Source organism: Dermacentor albipictus, chromosome 1, assembly GCF_038994185.2.
Source record: "Dermacentor albipictus isolate Rhodes 1998 colony chromosome 1, USDA_Dalb.pri_finalv2, whole genome shotgun sequence".
NCBI classification, from domain to species: Eukaryota; Metazoa; Arthropoda; class Arachnida; order Ixodida; family Ixodidae; genus Dermacentor; species Dermacentor albipictus.
This window is the reverse complement of record NC_091821.1, coordinates 514854871-514882050: the sequence shown is the minus strand read 5'-3', so window position 1 is coordinate 514882050 and position 27180 is coordinate 514854871. Positions and strand designations below refer to the sequence as shown.

Sequence of the window (27180 nt, the reverse complement as noted above, 5' to 3'; positions counted from 1 at the left end):
CGTTCGGCGTAGCTGCTGCGGCTGGATTGGTCGGTGCGTCGGCGTATATATTTGTTGAGGTAAATACGAAAGTGCGCCGTATGCAAGTTGCAGCGCACGGGCTTTTGTAAACCCTTCATGCTGACCAACGAAGTAGCGCCAGCCGGGATAACGGTAAACATTGTTCCTTGAAAAACGAATATGGGATATTGGTGTAGCCGAAAGAAAAGAAATGAAAAAAAATAAGAAAACATAGCTGTGCTGATCGGCGTTGGCGTACAGTGCTTGAATAAAGCTCCACTTGACCTTCATTCGGCGTTGAACCTGCATATATTTTCCCTTGACTATTGACACGTGTACTTATATTTATCGGGCGACCACGTTTCGCCGCCTAACAAATCTTATCGCACAGCGCGGGACGCGCCTGCATGTATCCGAAGTTTCTGGAAAGTTATCGATGCTTCTATTCGCTGTCTGTTGTCGCCGAACCTTGTGTTATGTGATTTCATCGCATGACGCGAATGGTGTAGAACTTTGTGGAAGGCACGCGGGTCCCAACAATTAGTCTGGAACATTCGATGACTACTGTATAAAAGCGAACGCGCTGGACCCACTGATCAGATTTTCGACGATCGCCGACCGTGTTCGCCGCTATCGTTGTGCTATAAGTGTAGCCTGTTTTTGTGGGCACAGGTTCGCCCAATAAAAGTTAGTTTTGTCCTTCATAGTATTGCTACTGTGTTCTTCAACGTCACCACCACGTGACACTATTGTATTATTACGCTAAAGAAATTTAACGATTGTGCTCCAAAAACAAGTCATATCCTGGGACAGTAAGAAAAGAAATGATATCAGAACATGTCTGAAAATGACTGTCGATGGGAATTCGAATATAAATCGAGTAATGCTGCGGCCGAATATATTCCTCAAGTCCCGTCTATTTAACATGTATATTGGTAATTATGAGACTTCTGTTGAATATATTATGTGTTACGCACTCCGATATCGTCCCACGTTCCTCTGGAACTCGCTTCCCAAGTGACCTACGAGCATGGAGGCATGACGATGACCGCACTTTTTCTTCCGTCTTCACAACTGAACCTGTTAACATATTACCTCGCTTCCCTCTTTCGGATCATACAGTCATGCCTGATATCACCTTTTGTACTTACGGCACTGAGAAACTAATTGATTCATTAAAACTTACATCGTCGTCTGGTGTCGATGAAATAAATGTTAAAATGCTGAAAAACACCAAAACAAATGTCAGCGCGATGTTATGTGCTATTTTTCAGCAATCATTGTCATCAGGAGTGGTGCCGGAAGCCTGGAGAGTAGGCAAGATTGTTCCAGTCCCCAAAAAAGGTCCTCCATCGTTGTGCTCTCGTTATCGTCCCATTTCACTCACCACTGTTTGTTGCAAACTAATGGAGCATGTTAATTACTCTCAGATCGTAAACTTTTTAGTATCCAATAACTTCTTTCACCCAGCTCAACATGGCTTCCGTAAAGGTCTTTCATGTGACACCCAACTAGCTTTATTTTTTCATGATCTAAGCTCTAACCTCGGCTTGAACGTACCTGTAGACGCGATTTTCTTAGACTTTCAAAAGGCATTTGACAAAGTTCCACACCAACGGCTACTCCTAAAGCTTTCCAGTCTCAAGAATAATCCACTTGTACTAGACTGGATACGTAACTTTCTCACTAACCGACAGCAGTTTCTATTTGCTAACACACAGTCATCTAAAAAATCTTCTGTTCTTTCGGGCGTACCACAAGGCACACTTCTCGGACCACTACTCTTTCTAATTTACATTAATGATCTTCCTACAGAGGTCTCTTCTAACATTCGTTTGTTCGCAGACAATTGTGTAGTTTATCGACGCATAACTAACACTTCAGACATGCATTTGCTTCAAAATGACCCAAAACGCATTGAATTTTAATGTAACGAATGGTTGATGTCTTTATATACTAAAAAATCCTCGCTAATTTCATTCCATCGCAGACAGCATCCCCAATCAGGGAGATACACCATATACGGCGCCGAAATCTCATCTGTAGACTCATATAAATACCTCGGCATAACCTTTTCTACTACCCTAAACTGGTCACATCATGTCAGTACCTTAGCCAATGCCGCGAATCAAACCCTCGGTTAATTTTCTCCGCCGGAATCTAAGACTTGCTCCCCCATCAGCAAAATTACTAGCTTATGTTACATATGTCCGCCCTAAGTTAGAATATGCATGCTCTGTCTGGCATCATCATCAACATAACCTATCTATTACACTGGAGTCAATTCAAAACCGCGCAGCCCGGTTTATCTACTCTGAATATTCTTATCATGCAAGCGTGTCTGAACTAAAATCCCGTGCCGGTCTTACTAATCTAGACTCGCGACGTCTTATTTCAAGACTGTGTTTTCTATCATACAACACTCCACATTTCAGCTATATTACCAGCTCATCGTCAGTCCAGTCGCATTAACCGCAGCAAAGCCGTGTATCCTCCCCCAGCACAGACTACCTCTCATCTACGATCATTTTTTGGGAAAACCGCCACGGACTGGAACGGTCTGTCTGCCGACATCACGCACCACTCCGACGCTCTTCACTTCAAGGCTGCTCTCGAATCACTGTTTTGTTAAACTAAGCCCATCTGTCAGGAGTGACAAGCGTAAAGAAAGAAAGAAGACGAGGAAGAAGGAGTGAAGCGAGCGCGTGGAGCCGTCATCTTGGAGAAGGGGCGCGCGCAGGGAAGGACGTGGAGGCCACGGCGGAGCGTTCCAGGAGAAGACGGCCGGAGATCGCCTCTTTGGGTCCTGCCCCAGTTCCTAGGCGACACATCGACGTCCCGCCTGAGTACCAGGCTCGGCGAGCAGATGTCCGACGTCCCCGGAACTACCGCTGGCCCGGTCCTACCTGCCAGGACACGTCAGCGTTTGTGCCGCTGAACGTAGATGCGCGGGGGCTGGCTACAGCCAGTCACCGTCCCGTCTAGAGAACTAAGCTGGGCAGGCGCGCACCGGCCGGCACGAGCCCGGCTCTGCCGGAGCGCGACAGCTCCTCAGCGACCGTACCTTCGCCACGTCGACCGGGGCATCGGTAACGCCGGGCACCAGCAACGGCTGAAGACGACCAGACAGCAACGACGGACCACAGACCGGAGGACGCCGATACCCGCCTCGAACAGAACCGGTACTGTAAGCGCCTCTACTTCAGCGAATAGACGATCGCCGCACAGACGTTATTAAACGCGGTAGTGCCAGCGGAAAGCTTAGCAAGGGAGGACGCATTCCGTGTGTAATAAGTGTTGAATCTTACCGTGTGTTCCTGTTGCTAAAATAGCCTATTGAATGAATGTTACGTGTGTGCTGCATCTTGCGTTCGTGTGCTCCTTCTGCCCGCTCAAGCTAGCGTACCAGGCGTTAACCTACGCGTGACACCATCCCTCATGTAATACCCTATCTCTGGGGCCTTTGAGGTATAATAAATAAATAAGGTATGACGGTGACGCAGTGACGATGAAATGATGAAAGATTCTAAATTGATTGAACGACAAAGGCGCATAAGGCGATGGCATCAGAACAATGAGATGTCATTGTTTAAAATAGACGGTATAAGGATGACTAAGTGACGACGACGACTGTACGATGACGATGGCGTGACGACGACGGTATGAAGTTAACAGAATGAAGCGGGAATGATGATGATGGCATGAGCAAGAAGCCATTACGGCGACGATATGACCACAGAGGCATGGAAGCGTCTTTGTGGCGCCAGCCCAGTGACGAGGATGGCGTGACAACCGTGGCATAATCTCGACTGAATGATGGCAGCATGATCAAGCTAGGAGGATGAAGAAGGAGTGGCACTGATTGATCGACGAAGGTGATATGAAGACGACGGCCATGGGATTACGACACTGATGTGACGGCAATGGGGAAAAGACATGACGACGATGGCATGATGACAGTAGTGTGACGACGAGGGCACGGCGAGAGTCGGATTTCGAAGTGAGAATGGAAACGGATGTCAGGACGCGATGGAACCACGACGGCGGCATCACACCGAATGCATGACGACGACTGTACGACGACGATGTCATGGCAACGCAACGCACGAGAACTGTCCAATGACAACGGTGTGACGAGGACGTGCATGATGAGAGTCCGATGACGAAGCTGTAGTGGCCATGACGGTGCCAGCAGCGTTTGGGATATGGTGCTCCCCATCGCGCCAAACGCTGCTCAGCGCTTGGGATCGCATTTCAACAACACACATTGAAAGCTCCTCTTCTCCACAGTGGCTCCGCATGTGGGGTTCGAGAAGCTGCCACGGAGGCGGACAAAGACAGACACTCGAACGAGAATGAAGTGTGCAAATGGCGCTGTGTTTTCGTAATGTTGCGCGATATCTTTATTTTACCAAGGTCTCGCAATAAAACTGCTAACATTCTGTACTGAGAGTGCTGTCATGGCGAAGTCGACATGATCGCACCAGGACCAATCACCAGACACAATGACACCACGCTAAACTTTGTGCTCGGAATCCAAGGATGCCGTCCTCGACAGCTTCTAACGCCATTCGAAAGCGACACCGTCGCCTTCGCCCCGAAGAAACACGAAGGCCCGCGGACTGCCGTGCTCCGGTCGTAAGAACAACCTCATCGAACGGCTCACCCGGGACAACGCGAACCGCCGATCAATCCGGCCGATGTTCGCACCAGCGTCAAACCAGGCTACCGACGAAGACGACAGGTAGGTTAATCTGGAGGCTTTGTCCGCCGATAATGTGAGGCTTCGCGCCGAGCTAAACATTTTCTGAGCCCAGCTAAGTCGTACGACTACGAGCGACATTCGTGGGGTTCTCAACAACATGAGCCTGAACGTCTGAATGCCGACTGAACACGTCATGAGTTCGCACCACGGAGCGCAAACTTATGCTCCCACCGAAACATCAGAACAACGGTTCCCACGCAGTCAGCAACGTGCAACATTCCCACCAGGCAACACACACGCGGAACATCACAACAACACGAATGTTCCAACGCAGGGCTCCCTCAGTGCAGGTCCTCCCATGGCTCAGATCCTTGCCGCACTCGTCAACAGGCAAATACAAATAGCGAACGCGCTCTCGAGAGGCCCGCCAACGACGTATGCGATCCATTTCCATTCCACGAGGGGCACATCGTCCGCGATTCCAACCTGCGACCGCACACCCCCAAAAGTGCTGAGCGATAGATTGCGCAAGTGGAGCGGATCGCGGCGCTCGCTCATTCGACTTCCTCGCTCACGCTGGCGAGCACAGCGAACCGACTGACGGGATCAGACAGGGACTGGCACAGCGCTTACAGCAGGCTATATGACACGTGGGAGGAGTGGAAGCAAGCTATCACACCAATGGTTAAGGGGAGGCTCACGATGCAGAAGTTTCTCGAGCTGCAATCGAAACGGCACTTTCAGAACAACGAGGCCGTCGTTCAGTATATGTACTCAAAAAACGCCATACCCGAGAAGGCACTTGCGGAAAAATAAGGAATTTCGCTGATTCTCAGCGGTATCGACGACAACACCTGCGCTAATCCGCTGGCAGCACAACCCTGTCGAAGCGTGACCGAGCTCATCGACCGATCTGCTCTCTTTTACACAAGGCGCCAATTTAATGTTCTTGCCCTATATGAGAAAGGTCGACCACCACCATCAGCGGCCTGCCGTGTTTGAAAGTCAGACGAGCGTTGCAGACCAGCCAATGACTCTACTTCCGTAACTATGCCGGACGCATGGAGAAACGACATGAGACCTCCGAGCCCCCGAACCACCTACACCCGATCGTGTTACAACTGCGTCGACCTCGGTCATCTGTCGTGTGACTTTGGCAATCCCAAGACTCTGGCGACGGCCCTGGCGGACGAGAGGCGATACGAGGAAAAACAACAGCCGAACGCCGTCAACGGCAAGGCAAGCAAACTGTTTCTTGCGTTCGACAGGCGGCACTCTACCGATCGTGAGTGGCTATGTCAAGAAACGACTCGTGCGTGTATGCCTAGATAGTGGCGCCAACGTATCTGCCCTGAGCGTGAGTGCCTTGAGCAACGACATCCCAATACATAAATGAGTCTTGTGCGGGGAGATCCAAGTGCTCAACCGCAGCATGCATCCGACGCGCGCGGTGACGCTGGACGCCACTGTTGGTACAACGAATGTTCGTGTCGGAGGTCTCGTGGTCATGGAGCTACCAAGCGCGATCGACTGGCTCCTCGCCTCGGACTGGCAACGAATTGATCGAATATCTACGAATATCTTGCCATGTTGCTGCGTGTTGTTCATGGGGAGGTGGGACTAGTCAAGCTGCCGTTATGCAGCTTTTATCCTGCCATCTCTACCGCTTTGTATATATCAGTGTACTTATGTAGTAAATAAACTTCTTCTTCTTCTAGTGTCGACATGACGTTCCACACGATGTGGTATTGACCGAAGGTGGAACTCAGACTCCAGCCGTCCCGAAGTAAAAATCCGTTTATTTAGCATATACAAACAATGAATATAATGAAGAACAGAAGTGCCCCCTGGGGAATAAAGAACTGAAATGAATAACGAAACTGAATATAACATACTCCCTCCCTTATTTTTAGTGGTTAGTTGTAAGTATCAGTAACGAAAACCCCAAAGCATGCACACTGTACTTATTTACACATATTTACAACTTATGTACAAAATGGCAGAACACATATTTACAACACAATGTCAGACCGCGAACTAATTGGTCTGATAGTCTTGGAGCCAGGCCGGTGGCCGGCGCTCTCGGGTCGGCCGCGTTGGACGTCGCACCGGCGACGGGCTCGTTGACTGCTGCTGTGGTATGCCAAGAGACAGCGCCTGCGTACTAGGAGAAGGAGGCTGTAGCATGGCAGGCTGCAGCGCATCGGGAGACAGCGGTTGTGGCGTGGCAGGCTGTAGCGCCTCAGGAGACCGCGGCTGCGGCGTGGCAGGTGGGCCTGGTTTCCAGGTGCCCCTCTCTGGAACCCTGGAAAGCTTGGAGGCATTCCACGTACGGCCGTCTCCAAGTCGGAAAGAGGCTGGTCCCCTCCTCTTGATCACCTCAGTTGCTGAAGAAAAGGCGCAGTCTCCCTTGAACCGAACGGACGGTTTTTTGACGCGGACAAAATCGCCTACGGCTATCTTCGTCTTCTTGGCGGCTCTCCTTTCGTCCGTGTAGTGCTTGCTGCTTCGCTGCCGACGCCGAACCCTTTGACGAAGTCGCGCCAACTCCTTGGCTGGATCTTCTGCAAATGCTGGTGCTGAGAAACCCACGATATCCAGCCTGGTTCGGGGCATTCTACCATGCAGCAGAACTGCTGGGGTGACCCCGGTGGTGGCGTGCGGAGTACAGCGGTAAATGGCAAGGTATTCTGTGACAGCTTGCCGGAGTGGTCTTCTTTCGAGGAGTGAGACTTGAATGAAGTTTTTCAATGTGCGATCGAAACGTTCTATTTGCCCATTGGCTTGGGTATAGTATACTCAAGAATGTGAAAGACTGATGCCTCTGTGTTGCAGGAATGTTATGAACTCACGCGAAGTGAACCGAGGTCCATTGTCACCAACGATCTCTTCCGGATAGCCTTCACGGGCAAAAACACTTCTTAAAAAGTCTTTCACGGTGCTCGTGGATACTTTGCTGCAAAAATAGACCTCTGGCCATTTAGAATGGTAGTCAACAAGCGTTATAGCAAATCTGCTGTTGTAAGCTGCATGCTCGAAAGGACCAACAATGTCTAGGCCAAGCTTTTGCCACGGTCACCCAGGCCATTTAACAGGTTGCAATGGTGCTGGTGATGTTTTGGCGGACATATCTGCCTCCAGACAGGCAGGGCAGTTTTTTACTGCTGTTTCCACTTGCTTATCCATTCGTGGCCACCAGAACCGCTCACGCAGTCGCGCCTTCGTGCGCGTGATACCCGGATGTGTCTCGTGCGCGGTGCCGATGATCTGAGCCGTAAGGGAGGACGGAACAACGAGGCGCTCTCCACGCAGAAGCAGGTTATCGACAACAGAAAGTTTTTCCCGAATGGCGTAGAATGGTTTCGCCTCTTCTGGTATGAACTTCTTTGGCGGCCAGAAACTCAGCACGAATGACTTGACGGTTTCCAGGCAACTGTCGTCGAGGGAGGCCTGCCTGAATTGCTCCTTAGTCACGCAGGATGGCTCAATGAACGAGACAATTTCTTCCTCCTTAGCAATCTCTGCCTCCGAGGTAGGTGTTGGTAGCCGAGAAAGTGCATCTGCTACAGTGTTTGTGGACCCCTTAGCAAGACCCAACTCGGGACTGAAAAGTGAACTGAACTCATGTGCTAAGGCTGGCGCAAGAACTTTGTTAGGGGGCTGCGTGCTTGACGGTGTGGAAATAGAACAGGATAGCGGGTCAACAACAGTTGGCTGCGGAGCAATGGACGTGTATAAGCACTTGAGAGCAGAACCCTCAATGCGAAGATCCAAGGCTTTAATGCCGTCTAGACCGATCAGAGAAGTCTTGCTCCGACAGGATTGAAACAGACGACCCTGAATCAACAAGGAATGTCAAAGTGACATTCGCGACTTGCACTTGAATATGAATACCGCTACGCGCGGAACGTTGCACAGTCAAAATTTCCTCAGCACTGCTGGAAGACCAAACATCTTCATGAAATTCAACTTCACGGACTCTTCCTTGCATTGGGGTTAGCTTGCGGTTGCATACCCTTTGAAAGTGGCCCTTGCGACCGCAAAATGAACAAGTCTTGCCATGCGCTGGGCACCGCGGCGCTGACGCGATGTGGTCCCGCGAGCCGCATCGGAAACAAAGTGGCGAGCCGGAGCGGCTACTCTGTTCTCGGTTCCGCTGAGGGGGGCGGTTCCGCTGCGGCGCACGTTAGCCGCCCGCGCTCCTCGTTAAATTCTGCTCTAAGGTGGCTGCCGGTTGTGAATTCCTTTTTTTCGAAGAATGCGACGATGGTTTTCGACGCTGCCGCAATGAAATTGCTTCGACCGAAGCAGGGAGCTCCTTTAGCTCTTCAGCCGCCTGCTCAAACTGAAGTGCAATTCGAACACAATTCTCGAATGAAAGTGTGGAACCCTCTAGCAGCAACCGCTCACGTACGCCAGTGGAAGCTACGCCGGCAACGAATTGGTCCCGCAGAGCATCATCTTGCGAGGCAAACGAACAATGTGACGCTAGCTCCCGTAGAGCGGCAACAAAGTCATGAACGGACTCGCCTGTGTGTTGGCTGCGGCGGTGAAAGCGATGACGCTCGATGATAACGTTGCGTGACGTCGAAAACTGGTGCCGTAAGGCGGCGAGTGCAGAGTCGTATTCGTCAGGAGGGGCCACGACAGACTTGTCAACGGCGAGTGCTGCGGCACTTGGCGCGGTCGGTGCTGCGGCGCTGGTCCCTGCGTGTAGCGTCTGATAAATACGCTGGCCTTCCGCCCCCAAACAATGCAAAAGAATAGCCTTGCGTTGCTTCGGCTTGAACGCGGCGGCTCCGGATGCCAGCAAGTACACGTTGAACATCTGCTCCCATTGCTCCCATGGCAATGGCGGACGGCCGGGCGTCGGAAGGAAAAACGGTGGCGGAGCAAGCCCGGTGAAGCTCATGGTGGGCGGATACGGACGGCGCAGCGGGGCTGGGGGTACGTTCACGAAATCCTCGTCGCCAATGTGGTATTGACCGAAGGTGGAACTCAGACTCCAGCCGTCCCGAAGTAAAAATCCGTTTATTTAGCATATACAAACAATATATATAATGAAGAACAGAAGCGCCCCCTGCGGAATAAAGAACTGAAATGAATAACGAAACTGAATATAACAACGACGAACGACGTCGCAATCGTTAAACGACGTCAGCCAGTCAAGCCCGCCGAGAAAGCGCCGTCGCCCGAGACGTTCGCGAAACGGAGCATAGGACAACGCAGTTGAGAATGGGTAATTGCATCGTTCTGCCAACAAACGAACGAGTGCGCTCTGGAAGGTGACCATTTCATGCGCCTAAGCACCAAGTGCACCACGCCGAACGACGGATTCACCCACGCGGTGGAAGGCGCCGTGTGAAAAATGACAAGGACGCCAATGATACCGAGAAAGATCAGCTCCCCTCTATTCTGCTGAAGCTTCACCAAGTGCTCACCTGGAAAATCACTCTCTGGGCATGTCCCCGCACTCACAATGCAGCATCAAGCTCAGAGACGACATACCCGTGCCATAGAGGCCGTGCAGGTGCTCACCGGCTGATCGTGAGTTCATACGAGGGCAAGTCCACGATTATCTTGCCAAGCGAATAATAAGTCCAAGGGAAAACAAATACGGCGCTCCAATGATTGTCGTCGACCAACCACATCACCCCACGACATCATCCTCGACTACCGCAAATTGAACGAAAAACCATCGAGCGGTCATGGAGGACGTAATTGACATCATGCGGGAAGGATCTGTCTACTTCACCGTTCTGGACCTAAAGACGGACTTTTACATGATACGGATGAAGCCGGAGAATAATCATAAGGCTACGTTCGTCGCTCCAGACGGGAAATACGAATATGTTCGCATGGCATTCGGCATCTGCAAGGCTCCAACATGCTCGAATGCATGGTTCTACACTGGGCTGTCGCGGAGAAGTTCTCTGGTGACCTGAAAGAGGCCCGCGCTACGCGGTGTACACGGACAGCTTCAGCTTGCAGCATCTCATCCAGAAAGACACTAGCAACCTCCAGTTTGCAAGGTGGACTCCCCACGGAGCAGAGTACTGCTTCGACGTCAAGCACAAGTCTGAACGCCAGAATCCTGCGGCAGATGCACTCTCGACGCAGTCAGAGAACGCAAAGCCAAGCGAGCAGAGCCTTTCTTACTTGGACTTCTCTTGCTATGCAGTGGTCGTGAGCGAACACAGTTGTCAACGCCAGTTTCAAGAGAAAGACATGAAATGCCGAAAATTCCTGAGCGACGCCCTCAGTGAGAGCGCCAACTACGAAATCGAAAACGACATAGTAACGAAAACATTTATTGAAGGAGGTCGCAGTCACCGGCGGGTGGTCGTACCCGCTTCCCCCAGAAGCAGCATCATGATCATCCTTCACGACAACAACGGCCACCTAGGCATCGAGAAGACAAAGAGAACTCATTCGGTGAAGGTATCGTTGGCCATCGATGAGGAAGGATATATGTCAGCATGTCGATTCCTGCTACACACGCCACTTAATCAACCCCCGGACCACGTGAAGCGATGGGTGCCCCAAGCCGAGAGAAATCGCCGCCGAGCCATCTCTTTAGACCGAATAGGACGTCTGAACGAAAAGGGAGATCACGCCCACGCGTGCATCGATCCCCCACAAGACACATGGACGCCGCGACTGTACCAAGCAGGTCGTCGATGCATTACCTCAACTTCATGGCAATCAATTGCATTCCACGATTCGGAGTTCCGAGCGTCATCAGATAGTTTCAGCAGAGCGCTGCTAGGCTTAGCTCCGCTAATGTTCTACGTGCACCGCTGGCTGCATGAACTGCGCTGAGTTCGCTTTCTGCAGCGAAACTTTTAAGGGCTAGTTCCTGCGGGATCGCATCCGTATGTAGACACAAAACTCCCCATACATGCAGACCAAGCTTAAAGCATACACGTCTACACCGATGGGACCCACCCCTTCGACTTCGACCCCCATCTGGACTCTCTCGACTCGAAACAGCAGTACTTTGCCGACTGTGGCTTGGTGTCGCCTGCGCAAGATCCTTCGCCTTCCTAGTCGGTATGGACAACAGCGCGGCTTGCAGACACTGCGGCGGCGAGGGGACTATCGAATACGTGCTTTGCCACTGTCCTCAATACAGCCCGCAGCGGCTGTCACTAGAGACCGCGTTGGCACGCCTTCACGACAGGCCACCTTCAGAACAGTCAGTTTTGGAATGCCGACGTGAACTGTCGTCGCAGTAAAAGTCGGTCAAGGCTTTGTTGATTTTTTTACGTGACAGTGGCCTATTAGAAAGATTACAATGATCCCATTTCGTCCCTTTTCAGATTTTTTTCTCACGCTTTTATTTTTGTCCTCGCTCTTCTTTCCGTCTTTACTTCCCCTTTCCCTTCCCCTAGTGCAGAGTAGCAAAGCAAACCGGAGGTTTTAAGTCTGGTTAACCTCCCTGCCTTTCTCTCATTTGCATCTCTTTCTCTTTTCCCATACGTGGGCCGATCTCGAACATAGTATAATGCCGGGCCGACCTGTGGCAGAGGTGAAGCAGGCGTTAAGCGCTCCCCATATTTGGGCTCATCCCGAAGATAGTGCAAAACCGGGATGACCCGCGGCGGAGGTGAAGCAGGCGTTCAGCTCTCACCATAAGTGTGCCGATCCTGAAGATAGTGGAATGCCAGGCCGACCCACGACGGAGGTGCATTTCGCCGTTAAGGGGCCCGCATACTTAAGGGGCACCATCGATGGTTATCTTTCTTCATAGAGTGCAAGGATACTGAGTTTTAAAGCAAATGCTTTACTAACCACGTCGAGGCGAGTTTCAACGTCGCGAGCAATTTGACCTTCATTTGACCGCAGCTGCGCCGTAGCCTTCGCAGCGCATCGCGTGACTTGCCGCGCCGAGCTTCGCTGCCAGCTTGGTGCATGCGCTCTCCACAGCTGGGTCACCGCTTGGCCACGTGACTCGCCGCGCGCTTGGCTAAGGGGAGCGTCTCGCTCGCGTAGTCAGTGCGAGCTTGACAATGGATGAGAGCGAGGCCAGGTCAACTCTGGGTGTTACGCAAGAGAAGGAGGCTTTCAGTAGTCGTCGCCAAGCGGCATGTAACCCCCCCGCGGATATTGCCCGGCAAGCTGCTTCACTGAAGAGGGTCTGGAATGCAACAGGTGTCGCACCGTCGAGATCAATAAAGCGAGCGCGTTCACGCCCTGACCGTTTGTGCTTCGACGCTGCGCATGTTCGTGGTGAATTTGCGGCGTCTCTTTGCATCTCTAGCATTTGTGATTTCCCCGTGGCACAACAGGCGTCACCGCGTCAAACGATGCGTGTCTACCCAAGCCTAATCACAGTCATGTCTAGGCACCAAGCTAGGCACAGCCATCATATCTGACTTAGCGATGACTGTATACCTAAGCATAATAATTACAGCTAAATGAAAAGTTTACCAAGTGGAACCAAGATTTAACCAGGCTACAGAAAGCGTTAACTTTGCACACGCAGGGTTAGCTGAGCTACGCCACAGCAAATTTTTTTGACAAGTGAGTTTTTCAGCCACGCGCCTTCAGCGTGGCTGTAAAACAACAAAGCAACGAGGAGACGCACCCTATCCTCCCGATGAATCGGTGTCGTAGCGGAACGTATGCAACGGTCTATGTTCCACTGCTGGTGTGAGCACTATGCGAACGCGCACTGTACTACCAGGTTGACAGCTGTGTGAAAATTCTTGGGACATGTTGGTCTGAGCGCAGCGGACCATAAGTCCTCTGCTAAAACTGACTACAAGCACCGACCAGGCCAGGGGATACGTGGACAAGTGAACCAGCCAGTTTCATCACAGACCTGGACTAACACATGCGAACTCCGCACCATACTGTCCTCAGTCAAATGGCTTGATAGAGCGAATAGTCGGGATCGTGAAACAAGTACTGCGCAAAATTGTAAGCAGCAAAGGCACGGGAAATAAGGATTTACCCCGAGCCACACTCGCTATCAACGCTACGAAACATTGTCATGACAGTTGCAGCCCCTTCCGGCTCATGCATAGCTACGATTCGAAGCTAACAAGGAAGCTGAACGTCGCATCGGCCGAGCAAGACATTGACCAATCTCAAAGGTTGCACGGACTTGCGAAGGTTCGGGAAGATACAAGAGCTCCTGCGAAGCCAAAGCGAAGCAACAGACCGCAATGACGAGAGTCAGCGGACGCCGAGCCTCCAACCAGGAGATCTCGTCCTACTCGAACTAGCCAGTGCGTTGGATGCTCGCAACGAAGACCCTTTCGAAATAACGGCTCTCACAAAAGAGAATACCGCGGCGATCGGCAGGGCTCCACATGTGCCCCATGTGCCCGGCAAGCTCAACGACAAAATCGTCAAGTTCGAGCGACTGAGACGATACAAGGTTGGACACCGCGAAATTGTCGCCCGCCTCCGACGACAGGCGCAATTTTCAAGGGAGCCGCGTCAGCAGGGTTTGAGATATATTGCCACCCGTCGCGTCAAACGCTGCTCAGGGTTTGGGATCAGATTTCAACGCCGCATTTTCAAGGCTCCTCCCCACCTCGGCTCCACACGTGGTGCTCGAGAAGCTAGCACGGAGGCCGACGAGGAGAGACACTCGAACGAGTGACACCTGTGGAAAACGGCACTGTATTTTCTTACTTTACCGCTATATCTTTTTTTACCAAGCTCTCGCATTAAAACTGTTAACACCCTGTACTGTGAGTGCTTTCAATGGCACAACTTCGACCTCATTACGACGAGCATCTGACAATTGATGCATGCTAGCGACTGTCTGACAATGACGGCATGATAAGAGCGACATAATCATTATCAACACGTTAGCGTTAAAGACCCCGTGTTCCGGGTCAACCGTCGTTTAGGCAAAACTTATTCCTAACCCCGCACACCCAATGTTCTATCGTTAAAGTTTCTCGTACTTTGTCTTTCATTCTTTGCAAAGTTATTCCTCGGAACTTCGAGAATGACAGCCCACAATCAGATGGCATGGATAGGAACACGGACAGCGCGTACCTTTTATGTTAGATCTCCTCAGACACACATACTAAAAATGTGAAACAAAAACAGGAGATCGGCCCACGCAAGAGGGCGCGTTTCTACCAGAAAACTCGGCTTCGTGCATACCGTTCGCCACCACCGCTTCCCGGTAAACATTTACATAGCCGGCCGTTGCCGGGAAGCGTGACAAGCAGTCGGGCATCTTAGAACGATATCGCGTTCCACTCTTAACGGCGAAACTTAAGTGTCCTCAAAATTTTTGAATGGAAGACACAGCTGTTATGCACTTTTCTCTTGAGGGATAATTTCAACCTGCTGTTCATAATCTGGGTTGCGTTTGGCAGGCATTCTCCGATCATGAACAGCAGGCTGCTGTTATCTCTCAAAGGAAAACTGTAAAACAGCTGTGTCTTACCAGTACTCACCTAAGGAGCAAAAACCTCGAGGGTTACGAAAAGGGGTCTACTTAAATTGAGGACGACGCAACGAGCTATGAAAAGAAGAATGATGGGTGTAACGTAAGGGACAAGAAAAGAGAAGATTACAGACGGAACAAACTCGAGTTATGACATCTTAGTTGAAAGCAAGAAAAAGAAATTGGCATCGGCAGGGCATGTAATGAGGAAACATTTGAGCACGACTTACCCGAATCACCTACAAGTATATACAGATGGCTCTGTCAAAGCAGACGAAGACCACTGCCCAGCTGCATTCTACATCCCCTCTCTAAGATATACGTGGTCTGGCCGCCTGGACTATATAGCCTCGTCGACAGTTGTGGAAGGCGTAGGAATAGCTTCTGCTCTGCGGAAACTAAAGACTTTGGCTCCGCGGAATGTGGCTCTCCTTACGAACTCAAAGGCCGCGTTACAACAACTATACCATGGTCTGCTCTTCTTCAAGTTGCCACACAAATCACTAGCCATCGTGAAAGAACTGAACAACAAAGGCTTTACAGTAAAGTTTCAGTGGATTCCTTCCCACATTGTTATTTCTGGCAACGGAAAAGCCGATGCGCTTGCATACGCAACGCTCTGCCATCCTCCCAAAGTCAAGGCGCCAAAGAATAATCAGGAGAAAAAATCTGAGATTCGAAATCACTTTAGCTCGCTTTAGGTTCCACCGCATATGCCCTGCGTTACCAAGAGATTTCACCGAGAGGAAGAATTCGATATAGAAGCCTCACTTCTATATCGAATAAGGACAGGATCTGCTAGTACACCGGCCTGGTTACTTAAGACGGGGCGAATCATTTCGCCGAACTGTACAGCATGCAACGAGACAGGAGACATTGAGCACTTTTAGTGGCCCTGCCAGAAATTCCCAGATGAAAGGGACGCTCTCCTGAAGAATCTGCAAAAAGGACCTTCGGCATGAATGCCTGCACCACCTCATATTTCCCGAGGGATTAGTCATAGGTCGCAAAGAAACTTCACGCTTCCTTATTGCATCCTGAATAGACAGGTTTAATGGACATACGGCGAAACATTTCAGCCGTTTTGTAAGAGATGCTCGGGTGGAGCAATTGCCGGCCTTGATCGCCAGGCTATACCCGCCTGTTGCTACAATTCATCACCACTACCACCGCCATGTAATGAGGAGGGAAGGATAACCGATGGTTATTAAGGGCTACGGACTGGATTCCAAAAGAAGGGAAGCGTAGCAGGGTGTGGTAGAAAATTGGGTGGAGGATGGGATTAAGAACTTTGCGAGGACCCCGTGCCCACCATTAGCAGATGACCGGGGCCACTGGAGAAGTATGGGAAAGGCATTTGCCTTGTAGTAGGCGTAGCCATATTGATGATGAAATTTTGAATGACTAAAGAATATTACAATACAATTACAATGCGAATAAATATTGATACACATGGAATGAGGAAAGCAGTATGACGACTGCATGACGACAATGGAATGACATTACTGAAGACACGGTGACAGCGATAAAATGGCAGCGTCACCACGATGGCATGAAGACGACTGTGGGACGACGATGGTGTGATGATAACGGCATGAAGAGAGTCGGATAACAGCTGGAATGACGACGACGCCACGACCGTGACAGCACTCAGCCCCGAACACATACCTAGTGCCCCAAGCTAGTAGACAACTTGGGTCACTTGGTGGGCATAGAAGGCGTGCGGACAACGGCACGGCTAGGGCAGGATATCAGGAAGTTCGGGTGTCGGCAATAGAACGGCCAAATCGCATCACGACTAGGAGCACATACCTAGTGACCCAAGCAGATTGAGAACGTGGTTCACTGGGTTGGCGTAAGAGGACGGACGGACGGACGGACGGACGGACGGACGGACGGACGGACGGACGGACGGACGGACGGACGGACGGACGGACGGACAGACAGACAGACAGACAGACAGACAGACAGACAGACAGACAGACAGACAGACAGACAGACAGACAGACAGACAGACAGACAGACAGACAGACAGACAGACAATTTAATTAGAAAATGGAGACCCACCGATCACTTTATTAATGCGCAAAATTATACGGCTACTCACACGGAGGTCTGCAGGTGGTTATATTTATCTCTCAGCTTCAAAAGGACCGCCTGAGCCTTCCTAGAGTCGCTAAAAGTGCTTAATTATTAAAATTCAGTTCACGACGAATGCAATAGGAAATTTTCATGTCCAAAATTGTTCTCGTTAATATTCTAGAACGAATGAAAACATTCAGTACAGGCGAAAACGGGTGTTAGCTGAGGAGTGTGCAGCCTCGGAACCAGATATGGGTGCAAATGGATGCTATCAGTCTTGATAGTGCGCCAAGTACATTTAGAAACTCGGGGTCACAGGGTCCCCTACACGAGCATGTGCCCTCTTATCGTCAAGTTTGTGCCGGCGCGACAGGCTCGAAGGCAGCAGGTGGCGGCGCTACGCATGCACAAGCGACGGCGCATGATAGACACAGTGATATGTGTGCAGTTAGCGTTCATAATGTGCTGCATGAACAAACTAGTGGGAATAAAATTCTAACAGAATCCATCTCACGTCAGGCGAGACGCTCACGCAACACCATACACGTAGTGGACTTTGTGGTGGTACAAATCAAGAAAGCCTTTTACAATATCTCGCCTTACTTCAAGCGCTAAAGAGGACAAACCGCAGTTAACAAATGGTTTAAGACTTGGAAAGGTTCCGCACTAATTACCGGCTTGTTTTTCACTATGGTGAAGCGCCACAGAGAGGAACAAAAAACGCGAGACAGACGCGACAAGCGCTGCCGACTGCGAACGTTCATCGCAATACTTCTTTTTCGCAGCGCCAGCACAAGGACAACGCACGCGTGCGGCCAGGACACTCTGAAGCCTGCAAAAGAAAGAGAGCCCCGATTTTCACATTTCATGATGAAATTGTGCGCGCTTTGAAAGCACATTTTCTCCTATCACCTTGTTTTCACGCCTGCTCCTCCTGTCGCTGGTTTCAAGGTGTCTCCGGCGCACGCATGCGAGCATTGTTCTGCGGCAGCGAATTTCTTCCGGTAAACATTCACACCTGTTGTTATGCAAAGAAGAGGTGAGGCGTGCAGACAGGACACAAGAGTAGAGAAGTTGACAACACGAACGCCGCTTTCTGTCGTTCCACACTTGTTAGTAGCGCTTGTACCATCTATCTCAACTTTCTTTGCAAGCGTGGCTGTACGGGTATTTTGGCAATGCTGCATTCTTGGTTAGCAGCGCGCAGAGCTACATGGGAAGTGAGAAATGACATTCGCAAAGAGCTCCGACTTAAAATGCCATTGCACACCTCAACAAGGCTTAAATACCACGCCATTGCACAACAGAAATTGCACTTGGGCGACACGTGTTCCGTACTTTGCTTCCAACAAACGACATACAGATCATGTGTCTAAATGTTGCACTTCTTTATTGCACAGTGAAGCGACACTTGCCCAGCACTCATCAGACTTGTGAACTTTAATAATCTCTCTAGTTTGGTTTGCTTTTGCGGCGGCTAATAATTGACGTGCCTTTTAATGTGAGTGTGCAATGCTGACACATTGTTGTGCCATAGCGGGGTGTTTAAGCCTGGTGCACGCGCGCAATAACAATTGTTATAAGTCAGTGCTCTTTTCTGTCACTTCTCTCACTTCCCATGTAGATCGGCGCGCTGCTTCCCGAAGATGCACCTTCCCTTGGTCTCATCTATTGAGCACCGTTGACAAATATTCCTAACTGGTCTAAACTTGCATTCCTGGGCAGTCCGGCGGAGTACTTGCAAAGTGGAGACTGACCGCTTCTTTGCTTTATAGGTAAGAATGCCTAATTAGGTATTCTTGCTTATTTCATTGTTGCGTACTTATCCGCTGGACTGCACCACTGTTTTCATGATGGCTGAGTTTGATTGCCTCGCGTGCATGAAATCGATTGCTGATGTTTTGCAGAGCCTCACATGTGCCGAGTACGCCAATGGGTATCATGCAGGAAAGTGCTCGGGGGTCACGAAAACAAACTTGAAAAACTTTTTCACTAAGGAAAGACAACAGTGTGTGTGCCTCACTTGTGTAAATCGTGCATCGCGACTGCCAACTGGAAACGGTGACGGCGTAACCCAGGCAGGTAGAGCAACAGATGTATCGGTCGAGCTGTCACTGACACATGTACTGGCCAAACTTGATGTCGTACTGTGTCGACTAGATGTGTTAGAAAGGCGTCAAGACATGCAGTTGGCCAAGCTCGAGGCTTCCAACCAGGAAATGCTGGCGCAGAGGACGGTATTGCAGGGTATTGAGACAGCATTGGGATTGCTTTCATCTAATTATGGCACAATCCTGCAAAAGTTGGAGGTGCATAAAAAGGAACTTAAGGAAACAAACAAATAAAGAATCTTAACTGGAAGCCGAGCTTTTGGCCAAATCTGACAGGCTGTCGAATATGGGGCAAGCAGTAGATGATCTTGAACGGTATTCACGAAGAAGCAATTTAGAAATCCATGGTGTCAAAGTGAGTTATAACGAGTTCCTACGAAAGGTGGTGGAATCTATTGCCACCAAACAAGAACTTCCTAGGCTTAGTCACGACGACATTCAAGCCGTGCACAGAATCAAAGGCAAAGCTAACTTCGTCCCACCTATTCTGGTGCGATTTTGAAGGAGTGAAATAAAAGAGCGTTGGATTGAAAGGCGGAACAGATTGAAGGGTGAAAAGACATACTTCAACGATAATCTAACTTCCCGAGTGAAGAAACTGCTATGGATGACAAAAAATCTGGCGAAATATAAGCAATATTGCTTCGTCTGGGTGAGCAATGGCAGAATATTTGTAAGAAAACGCGAAGGAACGTCAGTGTTACGCATTGACAATGAACAAGGCTTAAATAAAATCATCTGAAATGATTGACCAAGTACACTCAACTGAACAATGGCTATCAATAAAAGTCGAGTGGGCGTCGTGTCTTTCCAGTAGCTTATGGCTTGAGCTAATCCATGTGAATGTGAGAAGCCTGCGCAAACACTGGCACATGTTAAAGATTCACCTAGCTAAAGCATTGCCATCACTACATGTTTTAATTTTAACAGAAATCAATATTTCAAAAGGCGAATGCGCTCATTTCGCACTGCATGGTTTTCAGTCTTACTTCTTGTGCAGGGATAACAAAGGAGGTGGCGGCGTAGCGGTCTATGTAAAAAATGATTGGCACTTCGAACGAGTGTCCATTCATTTTCAAGATGCGGAAGTAGTTACTGTACTAATGACTAAAGCAGATCTGGAATTTACGGCATGTGCTGTTTGTAGGCCACCGAGCACTAACCAAAATATAGGTTTAGACGATCTCGCAAGCTTCCTCAAAAACTACGCCGACAGAACCAGCATTATTTCGGCCGGTGATATTAATAAAGACATTTTTACAACAAATAAGCCTGCAACATCTGATTACGTAACACTTTTGGCAAGCTACGGACTAGAAAACGAAATTCAGAGTTATACACGAGAGGAAATTCTCGGTCATCGTCTAACAAGGTCATGTATAGACCATATCAGCACAAAAATGTGCAAATATAATTCATTTGGCTGTGTTATTAAGGAAAAAAGTAGCAGACCTCTACTTTATCGCTATAGCAGTTTCAGGAGATGCTGTTGCTTTAACTGAAACAAAGACTGTAGAGAAATATGTTTTGTATTCTAATGAAGTAGATAAACGTGTAAGAACATTTAACTTGGATTCTTTAACGCGGCACAGCCGTTTAAAGGCTTACGAACTGTTTTTAGAGGCCTTTAGAAAGATTTACCTTTACTCCGAAAAGAAAATAAAGCTTAAAAGAAGAAATAATAAGAGCCCGGGAACTGATAACGAAATAATGGAGCTTTGCAGCGTTAAGAGCAAACTCCTTAGAAAATGCCAAGATAAACCCGGGGACGCTCTTGCAAGAGAAGAATTCAGGCAGATGAGAAACAAAGTAAACGCTAAAATAAGACTAGCTAAGAAGCGCTACCACTCAGGCAAGTTTGCAGCTTGCAGTCGTAATACCGGTAAAACGTGGAACTTGGTTAACACTCTAATAGGGAGACCTGAAAAAAAGCCTATTGATAACACTGTTGCGGACGCCTTTCTCGAGTCACCTGCTGTTCAGATAGCGAATGATTTTAACAAACACTTTATCGAATCAGTAAACAACATCACAAATGAGTGCATTCCGGCAAATCTCCGAAACAATGTTACGTTCTCTAACATTCATTCTGCTTTCTCGCATACTGTTGATTAAGCAGAATTGTGGGATATTATACGATCCTGAGTTTAACAAAATCTCCTGGTTTTGATAAAATTAGGATAAGAGATGTAGCTGCGAATTTCGATGTGCTCAAATCAACACTACTTTACATCCTAAATGAAACATTAAAAACCGGTCAGATACAGGAAAACATGAAAGTTAGCATTGTGAGACCTCTTTATAAGAAAGGATCTCATAAACTTTGCGAGAATTACCGACCAATTTGAATTCTTTCGTCTTTTGTATTGTAAAACAAAATAGTCTGTAAAAAACAGTCTATCTTAATATGGCCTCATTCTGTGAAACGTTTAGCCTTATTAACCCGGCGCAGTTTGACGTTCGCTTGGGACAGAGTACTGTGGGCCTGTTGAAAGATTTTAATGACTATATCTGTAACGAAATCGATAAAACCATGTTGTTTTGACTCTTTTCGCTGATTTACAACGAGCATTTAACACATTAGATCATGAACAGTTACTATCAAAACTAATCAAATGCGGTTTGAAAGGCCCGTATCACTGATATTTTTAAAATGATTTAACAGGCAGACAGCAGTGTGTCCGTGTGGCGGAGTCCTGTAGTTCTTTGTTGCGTGTTAAATCAGGGTTGCCGCAAGGGTCCGTATGGGACCGCTTTTATTTTACATTTACATGAATGATATTGCTTGCTTACCACTAAAATCAAAAATGTATTTATACGCTATGACACGGCTTTGGTTGTATCGAACAAACTTTCGAAGGAAGCCGCTAGAGTGTTACAGCATGATGTCTGTAAACTACTTGATTGGTTCATTAACAACAAAATGCTCATTATTAAATGGAAGACTAATATGATATGTTTTGGCAGCCCACATAAAGCAGTCGCGGATATTTCCCCTGTTTATCTCCACACCAGTGGATGCCTTGCATGCTCATGTCCTCCGGTAACTCTGGTAAATAGCACAAAATACCTAGGGCTACACTTCGACGACACGTTGTTATGGAACGTCCACATTGAAGAGCTCGCAAGACGCTTACGTGCTGTGTGCGCTCATTTGTATGCCCGAAAATCTTTCTGTGATGTAAATGTTCGTAAAATGGTTTACAAAGCACTTGGGGAATCGATCATAAAGTACGGAATAACAATTTATGGCTTTGCTTCTTCTAGTAGACTTAAGATAATTAACCGCACCCTAACGAAACTTGCCTATAGCCTCTCGTATGGCACACTTGGCCATGGGGAAGATGTCTCGCTGAGCATGTACCAGTCAGACATGTTGTTTGTCGAGCAACAAGTTTGTTCGACACCATGTATAAGAGTTATTTTTCTACTAAATTCAAAAACTTGAACGTGAAATCTCGCAGCTTACGTCAGACAGAAAAATATGTGGTACCTCGTGTGTACACAAATTGCGGCAAGAGGACGCGTGCTTTCTACGTGCCGGCTAGTTTCAATAAATTGAATGAGAATGATATGGCAGGAACATTTGAACAAATAAAATCACATTGAAGGCCATGGTTGATACGTAATGTCCATATTATTTGAAGTTTCCTTCGGCATTTGAAGCATGCGAACCTGATTGTGAAGTCATCTTTAATGCCAATGTGTTTTTTTTCCTGTTGATGCAACAATATCTTTTGTTCAAACAATATGTTTTGTTCATTTTTTGCAATACCATTTTTTCCTCTTTTTTTCTTTATTTATTTGTACATATGTCAGTACTACCAGCTGACTGCCCAGCCTCGCACACAAGCAATGTTGCTTATGCGGGCTGGATCTGTAACAACGACATGACTGAATGTAATAAAGGTTAATATTATTATTATTATTTATCATGACATCTCCTTCCTTAGGGCTGACGACCAGCCATTTTTCGAGGAACCTCATGGTGGTGCCATGCTCTGACTGATTCAGTTTAATTTGGAGACGACCATTATACTTCGAAAGGTCAACCACGTTTCCGACATGCACCGTACAATCTACACCGACGTGGCTTTCTGGAGCACTAAGGACAACGATGGGCAACACGCGTTGACACTAGAGGAAGGCTTCTATTTCTCAGATGAACATCGTCAGAATGCTGGCCGTTACGGCACTGCGAAATCACATTGCATCGTACAACCTACACTAACCGCAAGAGTGCCGAATTTTGAAGATATTCTTCCTAGACGGCCATCGCATCCCCCTCCTTGAATACAATTATCTCCTGATCCATCACGCAGACGGCGCTGTCATATCCAGAAGGGTATGCATTTGAACTGGTCGCTTTGTGACTTCAGCAGAGAATAACGCAGCGGAATAGGATGTGCCTTTCTTACATCGTGCTCCTCAGTAATGAGCGTGTAATTACCGCCATTGTGCCTTACTTTGGGATCCTATAATTGTGAGCAAGCCTTCACATGCTCATCCGAACTGAACTTACTTAAAACACATGGCCAAATCCAAGTAATTGGGCTCACCAACACGCAGCAGCACACCGACAGCGCGTGAGTAAATGTTTTATAAATAAATTTTTGATTTTCGCGGTAAGCAAGCAAGATCATTCATGTAAATGTTAAACAAAAGCGGTCCCAATAGAGGTGCAGGGTCCTGAAAATTATTACCACTCACGCTGTGTTTACTATTATTATTTTTACTATCATCATCACCACCACACCATTATTATTATTATTATTATTATTATTATTATTAGTAGTAGTAGTAGTAGTAGTAGTATTCCGCCTTAAGTAAAATAAGCCATTTGCATGCTAGTCATTTGCTGTGCGTCTTTCATTCTCGCTCATACACACTGCTTTAGTTCTACGTTGGCAGAATAAAAGAGTAATGAAAATATTCTTACAGATAAATCTCTCGACGAATAACACAATGGTGACCACGTAGAAGACAAACAAATAGAATACGTGTTGCCGGTTCTCTTCGAGGAACGTAGTCACTTGGTTCCATTTGTGGACGGTCCAAGAGGGGGGGTCCTCCGTAGGCTGGTTTATTTGAAAACTTGTCATCCTAGAAGAGCAGAACAACATATGACCCATGCTACGGTAGTTCTTCGAAACGATTCTCTAGCCTGCTCTTACTTAACCAAAATGAACACGTATAACTTCTAGCATTCACATCAATATTCAAATATTTTTAACCAATTACTGCAGGAATATTCAAAATTTGTTACAGAAATAGAAAACCTTTTGTTATGCAATCATGCCGTAAGACATCAATATGAAAATAAGTAGTACAAACAGGTTTTTAGGTTACAAATGCATACTAACTTTCTTTCTTCGTGCATGCTTCAGCATTATCCAATGAAATAAATGTTGACAGCACGGAAATGAAGTGGCACTGATTTGGAAGGTCCTGGAGAAGCAGGGAACGTCGTTGTGTCCTGTTCGGCGCGAGCGTCCTATTTTGTGATTGCTTCTCCTTGGTACAAGCCGCAGCGGTACAAAAAAGTACCATACCTATTTAAGAACATCTAAAGGTAACGTGAGGCTAGTGGCTATGGCATCGCAAAGCTTTACTTTCGACGTGGAAGAACAGCGTTTGTGTTGAGACACATGCAATGTGTGTAAGTAGTCTCACGAACTGAACTAATTCTAGATAAAAAAAAATGGGGGGAGGGGTCCCAATGTATATTTGCTGTTCACTTCTGTAGTGTTGCTATGCAATTACCATGGTAGAAAAATGGGGTAGAAAGCATGGACTAGTGGAAGAAACACAGCACGGGCGCTTACTACCCACGGTTGGTTTATCGTGCGTATACAAATATACAGCTTGAAAAGGGGAGGGTAACAAACGGGTGGGCGCGGGGGCGGGGTTAAAATTCCAGTCGCGCATAGGTGTGACTGTAAATACGAACAAAAACATGGTGAGTAGTGAAGTAGATATCCGTATTCCTTGTAGCTGAGGACGACTGAAAGGGAGCTGACGCATAACGGGCCTTTGCGCATCATCGTGAAGGTTTTAAAGATTTCACGTGGTCGATTGTTTTGGTATCGGCGCAGTACCTGAGTCTCTTGAAGCACCAGCTTGCACACGCAATCGCCACAGTGAATGGCGAGATTGCTCCCATTCTTGTTTTTGACGCAGTATGGCTGTTGTCGCAAAGGGTCGTTGAGACACCGTCCGGGCTTCCCGACATACGTTTCTCCACGCATGGTGGTCATCTCGTAGACAATTTTCTTGCCGCAATGCACGGGCACCGTTGATGGGTGTTCCCTTTACTGCATAAGGAGCCGAATTTGTTGAGGCCAAGACGACAACACTGACCCTAGCAAGCCTGGCTGCTTTTTTTTTGATCCTGTGGAAAATGTTATGCACATTCGGGATAACGGCTAACTTCGACCTGCTCTTGCAAGACCCGATGGGGAGCTCAGCTCTTACTAATATGGCGTGCATCACGACTGTACACGTGTGAGCTTGGTTTCAGCGAACATCAAAAAAACATCGTTGAATGGAACCTCCTCATTTACGGCAAGCGAAAGTTCATAAGTGATGGCACGGCAACCCTAAAGAACTCAAGCTTACATCCTGATGAAGACAACCTCACCGAAGTTGTTTGCACAAATAGTTTGAACAATATAGTAAACTTACTTTGTGCAACCTTCTGCCACTCATAAAACTAGTGAACTTCCGGCGCTCTCTCAACAGCTGGGTTGCACTCTTTTTCTTTATCGTCTGCACGACCAGGCTTCACTTAATAGAATGAGCAGAACGAGTGAATAAGCGCAAGTTTCAGTATGTCAGAACTGCTTGAAGAAAACTGCCACCAATTAATATGGCCTCGACTTCCTATAATGGCAATTCGCGCATAGTGTCTTGACCCTTTACGAGACCGCAAATGCTTTCTCGCCATGTCAAGAGGCCGATAAAATGAAGGTTGTTATTATATCACTGCACTAAAACAAATTCGAGGACCCAGATATAGTGGCTGTTGCGAATAAATTGTTCTAAAAAGGGGGAAAAAACAATTATGCAATATGTCTACAATAGTCTCTACTAGTGAGTGTCAGACCTGGAGAGGAACACACTCATAATGCTCTAGAATAAATTAATAACGCATTCGAAATTACATGACAGAGCGGTGTGGTTGTGTATGTAAGACACTCCTCAAGTTACACAGCAACTTTTTACTACAGCGACACATGGCACAGATGAAGGAACAACATGATTAGCACTCTAGCTGTCATGTGGTGGTTCTTTCTTCTGTGTCACAATGCTAAATTCTGCTGTTCAAGTAGATGTGCCAGACTGCACACGCTGCTCTCTCGCATTGCGTTTCCCACGTCGCTGCTTGCCTCCTAATCTGGTAAGGTTTGCATGTGCCCTTACAATGATCGCATCAGCACGCTCCAGATCTGAGGCGCATAAACGTAAAGCGGCTTGACGTAGTAGTTCTGTGGAAACCCGCAAGGTGGAGAGAAGCAATGAATAAAGAGAAAATCAGACATCCACCCGTTCGTAGCAATTACTACAAGGGAAACCCATACGCGTTCCTCGAAAGAAAAGCCTCATAGTTGAAGAAAAATTCGTCCTGGTCCGGGACTCGAACCCGGGACCACCACCTTTCCGGGGCAGCCGCTCTACCATCTGAGCTAGCCAGGCGGCAAGCAGATGGCAGGGCGAAGTAGAATTTGTCGACAACCCGAAGCAAAGGCAAGTGTTTGACGTAATAGTTCTGCGGATACCCGCAAGATGGAGAGAAGTAATGATTAAAGGGAAAGTCAGACATGCACCCGTTCGTAGCAATTGCTACAAAGGAAACCCAGTTG

At 48.1% G+C, this 27180-nt stretch overlaps 2 protein-coding genes across 4 annotated transcripts in view; both read right to left on the bottom strand.

Moving 5' to 3' along the window:
- Positions 1–27180, bottom strand: part of Duox (dual oxidase) — a 448965-nt gene that overhangs the window by 102167 nt on the left and 319618 nt on the right. For all 3 annotated transcript variants that reach the window (XM_065437132.1, XM_065437133.1, XM_065437135.1), the window contains one exon: positions 24258–24421. In XM_065437132.1, the coding sequence (XP_065293204.1) occupies positions 24258–24421 (164 nt within the window). The remainder of the gene's footprint in view (positions 1–24257; positions 24422–27180) is intronic.
- Positions 8884–9765, bottom strand: LOC135906006 (uncharacterized). The gene has a single exon (XM_065437158.2). It carries the CDS (start codon positions 9615–9617, stop codon positions 8892–8894), a length of 726 nt encoding a protein of 241 aa, XP_065293230.1. The 5' UTR covers positions 9618–9765; the 3' UTR covers positions 8884–8891.